Genomic DNA, 7,676 nt, shown 5'->3' with positions numbered 1-7,676 from the left:
TACAGTGTTGCTCGGCATGCTGTTAGCATTGCTGTAAACACACAAGTTAAGGGCAAGATTCTTGCCAAGAGAATTACTGTGCATATTGAGCACATTAAGCACTCTAAGAACTGAAATAGCTTCCTGAAACGCGTGAAGGAAAATGATCAGAAAAAGAAGGAAGCCAAAGAGAAAGGCACCTGGGTTTAACGGAGGTGCCAGCCTGTTCCACCAAGAGCAGCACACTTTGTGAGAACCAATGGGAAGGAGCCTGAGCTGCTGGAAGCTGTTCCCTATGGATTCATGGCGTAATAGGGGTTAAGAAAAATAAAAGACCTCTGGACTGTAAAAATGTTTGTCTTCATTGAGTAGAGAAGTGTGGTGTCCCCTTCCCCAAATAAATATTTAAAGCAAATAATTCTGTCCTAATTCATTGTGTAATGTCTTTACTATTCAAATTTAATATATTTCTTGCTGAAAGATGTGAGGTGGCAACAAATTACTCAATTGGTTAGAAATTGGCCAGGTATTATTTATGAAACATTTGTGTTTGTTTGAAGATAGTCCCTCTAAATAATCATGAAAGAAATAAAATAATTTACAAAAAAAAAAAAAAAAAAGATAGGTTGGGAGCAGACTGTGGAAAGCACTGGATATTGGACTAAGGATCTAGAACTTTTAGCTTTTAGGGAATAGTCAGTATCTAGCCATGATTTATTTATTTATTTATTTATTTATTTATTTATTTATTTAAGACAGAGTCTCGCTCTGTTGCCCAGGCTGGAGTACAGTGGTGTGATCCCCACTCATTGCAACCTCTGCCTCCCTGGTTTAAGTGATTCTCCTTGCCTCAGCCTCCTGAGTAGCTGGGATTACAGGAGCCCACCACCATACCCAGCTAATTTTTTTTTGTATTTTTAGTAGATACAGGGTTTTGCCATTTTGGCCATGCTGGTCTCGACTTCCTGACCTCTGGTGATCCACCCACCTCGGCCTCCCAAAGTGCTGGTATTACAGGCATGAGGCACCACTCCGGCCTCATTTTTTTAAGCATGGAGAGTATCATAATCCTAGTGGCGCTTAAGTAGCAGTAGTCTGTCCCCAGGAGCAAGGTTCATTGGAGGGGAAGGACTTGGAGGTGAGTATACTTTCAAGGCAGACAGTGCTCATGTGTGGAGATGGGGGGAGATAAGGAGGTTGTGATTACAAAAGGGGGTACAAAGTGGGTTCCTGTAATGGCTGCCTCCTGGAAGGCAGTGTCACAAGGAACCTCGGTCTCAGCATCTAGAGCTCCAGGAAGGAAAAATTTCAAGTCAGACAGAATTCTATATATACCATTTCTTTGGAACCTTCAGCCCTCAAGATTCCAACATCATGACCTGAGTTTCAACACAACTGACTTAGTCCTCATGTCACTATTTTGGTGTTGCCTGTGTGAAGCCGTAGAAGCCTGTGATGCAGTTGCTCTCTTGTTAGGTGTGGTTCTCAGCATTACAGGCATTCTTGCTTGCTTGGGGGTATATACACGAAACAGAAAGGGACAGATGTGACTTTGAAGGGCCTACTGAATCAAGCCTCACCGGGAAAGGCTTTGTGCTATTGAGGCTAAACCTGAACTTTGGTGAAAGTTTCCAGGAAGAATCAGTAAATAGGAGAGTTTTATATTTTTCATTGTTTCCATGAAATGGGAACAACAACAAAAAATTTCTTTACAACAAATAATGCACAGAAAAATGCAGCCTATGATTTGTATTTGCTGGTTAGAAAGAGGTCAAGGAAGTAAGATGCTGAAATTTATATAAGTAATATTTCATAGTTTTAAAATTCTCAAAGCACATGAAATAGGAAGAAGGAAGTTCTTGCCCAGAATCCTGGAAAATCACCAGTATTCAGTTATAATCACTACTTCTTGAATCGTTGAGGAGTCTTTTCTCCATATTTTTATTTGATTTTTGTTTTGTTATCTCCCAAGTTAATATTGTATTTAGATATCAAATGGTCAAAAAGGGAAACTTTTATCTCTGGGGAAGGAACATTTAGAAAAATGTATTCAGTATAATACTGAAATTCAGGAAAGATTTATTGTAAAAAAAAACTATAGACATTGACATGGAAAAGATTTAATGTTATAACAACTTTATATCAAGTGAGTAATATCCTCCTGATGAGAAATACTATATTAAATATAAACCCATTATGTTGTAAAAGAAAAAAAGGGTGGGGTGCAAAGCTGACAATATTGCATCATTGATAATGATAATGGTCAATGTGTTAGCTTGCAGAGAGTGCCAGACACTACCAAAAGCATTATATACTTTAACTCATTTAATTCCCATAGAAACCTGTGGGGAAGGTATTATTATTTGTATTTCACAGGTTTAAAAACACAAGGGAATTTAAGTCACCTGCCCGAGCTCTCACAGGTGGTAAGATTTGGGGTGCTCTTCAGTGACTGCCAAGGGATGAAATTGGAGAGCCATGGTAGAATCCAGACATTTGGCTGAGCTTCTCTGCTGATAGGAGAGGGGATGCTAAGCCTATTTTGGGTGAAACCTCCCCTTGGGAAGCTAGAGCATTGCCTTCCTTCTTCCCCAGATCGCAATGCTGCTGGGTGGTACCTAGGAGGTAATGGGGCGGGAGCAAGGTAGGTCATAACCGGGATATCTTCTCTCTGACTGAGTTTGTTTTTAACTAGGACATCCTGAGATTTCAGTGAAATGTGCTGATGGGAGAGGAAGAGAATGAGTTTTGGTGCAGAAAGGCATCTGAGGTAGGTATTGCCATTTCCTAGCTGTGTATCATTGCACAAGTTACTTAACTTTGCTGAGGCTTTTTTCCCATACCTGCAAAGTGGAGATTATAATAATACCTCCCTCTCACTCAAAGGGCTGTTGTATTAAAAGGGGTGAGGATATAAAATACTCAGCATTCACATATAATAAATACTGCTTTAGTGTTAGCTATTTTGTTATAACTCAATTAAATTTTGTTAAACATGTACTATCAGCACAAGAAAACTGGAAATTGGAAAAATGCTAATATAGCTACAAAAGAAAAATGCTAATATAACTGGAGCCAGTTGAGACACATCCGATTTCCCTCCTCTCTTTGTCAAAGAACCTTTCAGTTCATGTTCTGGAGGTAATGAAAAGCTCATTATTATTTTCTCTTCTGGTTTGCAACTCTTCCTTTCAGGGGTTTGACAAAGGGGGAAAGCGCAAGTTGCCTTATCTAAAACAGTGTGATAATCGGTTGTCTTAGTGGCATTTCATGTTTTATTTTCCCAAGGGGATGGTTCCTGGAGCAGATGGACTGTCTGGGCCCCACAGGCAGCCTCTGGGCCTTCTTACAGGAATGCATTTAACCTATACTCATAATATGCACACATTCACACAGTGTACATATACAAAATAAAGCTGCTAAGCTGCCAGTGCCTCTGTGCAATTAAAAAAAAGGTGATTAAAAAACCAAACTCTCTATGCAAGGACTTCAATTCGTTATAATTGTAAGCCTCCAATCTCACTCTGAGCTAAAGGATATTGCACATTATTGATCTCTGAAAACCACTTCAGCAACCTCTTCCTGAGCTGGCTGTTTTTTTTTTTTTTTTTTTTTTACTTGCAGTGATGCTTTCTTTCTTTCTAAAAGATGGCCACTTCCTTTCATTCAGTGTTTGTGCTTCTTCACGTATCAACACAAGAGAAAAAAAAATATTTTAAATGTTATGTGTCTGAAAATGAGTCCATGGCTGGCTGCTTTTTATTTACTTGCTGGTTCCAAGGTGCTTTTGTGGACTTTGAGCTCCACCCAGTGGCAATGTGTAGCCAAAAACCTAAAAAAAAAAAAAAAAAAAAAAAAAAAGACATGATTGGGAGATGAAAGAAAATATCAGAAGCGATTAATTAGTTTCCTTTTAAATGACCTAGAGAACCTGGTGCTTCAGAAGCAAGAATATGACCAGGTCATTGCAGTCAACATCATTGTAATGCTGACCTTTTCCTCCTTGCATTTTGTTCCTTTGGTTCTTTTGTGCAGTTTTATTATTAGGGTTGCTCCCATGTGTTTAAAAAAAAAAAACCAAATGAGTTTTTGTGATGGTTTGTAACACCTATTCCCTGAGGCTGTTAGAAATAGACATGTTAGTAGTTTAATACTGGATTGATAGCAATCTAATTCAAGTCTGCATGTTCCCACTACCACGCCATAGGGGTCTCTGAGACATGTAATGGTACTCTACTGAGGAGAGAGCTGCCTTGTCTCCTTATTGTAACTGGGGCCGGCCACATAATTCTTCTCTGTTTTTAAATTCAGGGTACTTCTAACCTTGTCAGGCAAACTAAATTTGCATGTGTTATAGACACTCACACACTGTTAGCTCACACCAAACTCACAAACAAGAGAGTCCTTTAGATGCTATCATTGCTTGTCCTATGTCAAGTGCAATGTCAAGGAAATCCAACACAGGTCCTTCCTTTTGCTGACATCAAATTTCATCCTGTTGGTTTTGGTCCCAGTGTTGTTGGGGACCACTGAAGTGTTTTAGTCATCTGGTCTAGTGTTATATTATCTAGAAATTTAATAATCATTTTAGGCTATGTCTCAAGTGATTGATAAACATTTGAATAAAACAGGGATAACAAGTGCCATGGCAGCACACCAGCATTCTCTGTCAACTGTTAATCAACATTTTGGGGGTTGGTTTCAGGAGTTTAGCTGGCTACTGTGAAGTTAATAAAATGAACACAACTGTGACCATTTTATTTATTTATTTTTGAGATAGAGTCTTGCTCTGTTGCCCAGACTGGAGCACAGTGGCGTGATTTTGGTTCCCTGCAACCTCTGCCTCCCAGGTTCAGGCAATTCTCCTTGACTCAGCCTCCAGAGTAGCTGGGATTACAGGCACCTGCCATCATGCCTGGCTAATTTTTGTATTTTTTAGTTTCACCATGTTGGCCAGGCTGGTCTTATACTCCTAACCTCAGGTGATCCGCCCACCTTGGCCTCCCAAAGTGCTAGGATAACATGCGTGAGCCACCACGCCCAGCCAACTATGACAATTTTTGATCATCTTTTATACCCAGGCTTTGAGCTAGGTTCTTGACATGTAGTATTTCAAGGGCTCACATTTCTGCAGAGTACACATGATTATCCTCATTTTGTAAGATGTCAAATAGAAGGCTGGAGAGATTAATTGGTACACTCAAGGTCACACCCAGGATGGAGCTAAAAGATTCCAGCTACTGGGGAGGCTGAAGCAGGAAGATTCCTTGAGGCCAGGAGTTGGAGACCAGCCTGGGTAACATAGAGACCCAAGTTGGTCTCCAAATTCTAGCCTCAAACAAAAACAAAAAAAACCTGGTGCACGCCTGGGCCCTAGCTACTCAGAAGGCTGGAGAGGGAGGATTGATTTAGACCAGAATTTCAAGGCTGCAGTGAGCTATGAATGTGCCACTGTACTGTATCAGATAACCCATCTCTAAGGGGAAAAAAGTTCTCTTTCCTGTTTCTACTTTCCCTGCTAATTCCTAATTATCCCTCAGGCTCTGGTATGGTTCCTAGTTTCTCTGAAAGCCTCTCCTGAGCTTCCTCTAGTGGGTTTTATTCCCTTTCTCTGTGGCACTATAGCATTCTCTGTCTTACTCTATCATTCTATAGTAACCAAGTGTATTGTATTAAAATAATCTGTAACCTCATTTAGATTAAGCCCTTCTTATGAACAGGAACTTTGTCTTATTCACAGTTGTATCTCAATAACCAGTCTACTTCCTTACACATCCTAGATGCTGAATAATTATTCTTAAATATATAAATGAATGAATAAATGGAGAAATTCTTTCACAATAATGTATTCGATTTAATGATGTCATAGAAGTTATTGAGTGTGTATTAGGCTTTCAATTTTTGATGATCCGTTTCATCCCATGATATCAAACTGCTGTCTGTTATTCCTTGTAGGAGTTTTGTGTTGGCCTTTCTCCTGCTTCTAACCTGTTGAGGACTTGGAACCTAGGTTTTGCACTTGGTAGAGTTTTGCATAAAAAACCTAAGTGGGCCGGGAGCGGCGGCTCACACCTGTAATCCCAGGACATTGGAAGGCCGAGGCAGGCAGATGACGAAGTCAGGAGATTGAGGCCATCCTGGCCAGCACGGGGAAACCCCGTCTCTGATAAAAATACAAAAAATTAGCTGGGCGTGGTGGCGGGCGCCTGTGGTCTCAGCTACTTGGGAGGCTGAGGCAGGAGAATGGTGTTAACCCGGGAGGCGGAACTTGCAGTCAGCCCATATAGCGCCACTGCACTCCAGCCTGGGCGACCAGTGAGATTCCGTCTCAAAAACAAAAAACAAACAAAGAAACAAACAAAAAAACAAAACCTCAGTGGACACAGCAAAGAATCCGAGTCTCTTCTCTGAGCAAGTGCATAAACTGTAGTAGACTTTAACAGACGATCTATATTGGCTTTTCAGTCAGTTTTGTTTATTTCCTCATTCTTAGCTATGTTGGGAGTTTGTGATATATTATTCTGTTCTGAATTGCCATTTTCAGTTCTATTCTCCATTCTTAGTCCCTTCTAAAACTTGTAATTATGGGCTGAACCCATCAGCCCCCCTGCTGAGTGATAGAAAGGAGGATGCTGGCATGCCTGGAAACCTTCTGGTCGGGACCCTTTAGGGACCAATCCCATGGAAAACACAGCCTTCTTACCTTGCTCCTCCTGTTCCTGCGTCTTTTCCTTCCCTTCTCTCTTAAGCAGCAGGGTTTCTTGTGAGTTTTGAATCTAATTTAAGACAATACAAGCCTCATGTAGGACTGTAGTGTCCTCCTCCCGGCCCTGTGCCCCATGTTAGTCATTCCTTTCTGTTTTCCACCTTCCCTGCTTTCTCTTACCAATTAGCAGCCACCTTCCTGTCCAGTAGCTCAGCCCCTAGCCAGGCTTCCCGTGCTGTACTCAGGCATGATTAGCTACTTGAACAACTATCCTTGTTAGCGAAGATTAACCAAATCTTGACCTTCTGGGTCAAAAAATACATACTGGGTCTGTGTTAAAAAATACATATTCCCATTGGCTTTTTGAGACACGGTTGTAGTATTTTCCAAATCCGGCCCCTTTGGCAGAGAAGTTTAGGGTGTTATTTCTGAACACTTAGCTTGGAACCTGATTCTCCAGCTCTCCCATGATTCTGTGAACTACCCCCAATCATTTTATATAAAAATTCCTGGCAGGGTGCGGTGACTCATGCCTGTAATCCCAGCACTTTGGGAGGCCGAGGCAGGTGGATCACCTGAGGTCAGGAGTTCGAGACCAGACTGGACAACATGGCGAAACCCTGTCTCTACTAAAAATACAAAAATTAGCTGGGTGTAATGGCTCTTGCCTGTTATCCCAGCTCCTGGGGAGGATGAGGCAGGAGAATCGCTTGAACCTGGGAAGTGGAGGTTGCAGTGAGCCGCTGCACTCCAGCCTGGGCAACAAGAGCAAGACTCCATCTAAAAAAAAAAAATTCCTTTACTTTCTTAATCAGTCAGCAATAGAAGTTTGTAATTGATAACCTAGACAATAGAGAAAGATCTTTGGCTTCCTGTTTTTTCTCTATTTCTCTTTGCTTTTTAAGGACTTTACCTCAATTCTTCCTTCTGCTTGCACACAGAGCATCATAAGAAACTACATCCATTAGGAGAACTTCTCAATGGGACCTGT

At 41.0% G+C, this 7,676-nt stretch overlaps 1 protein-coding gene across 1 annotated transcript; it reads left to right on the top strand.

The window, feature by feature from the left end:
* Positions 1-1,353: 1,353 nt before the first annotated feature.
* LOC110743123 (small integral membrane protein 30) lies at positions 1,354-2,724 on the top strand. The gene is given in 2 exon segments (XM_031667295.1): positions 1,354-1,375; positions 1,378-2,724. Coding segments are annotated over 2 exon segments (174 nt in total). The 3' UTR covers positions 1,530-2,724.
* The last annotated feature ends 4,952 nt before the right edge of the window (positions 2,725-7,676 follow it).

Source organism: Papio anubis, chromosome 6 (assembly GCF_008728515.1).
Source record: "Papio anubis isolate 15944 chromosome 6, Panubis1.0, whole genome shotgun sequence".
NCBI lineage: Eukaryota > Metazoa > Chordata > Mammalia > Primates > Cercopithecidae > Papio > Papio anubis.
This window is presented reverse-complemented; position numbering and strand designations above follow the sequence as displayed.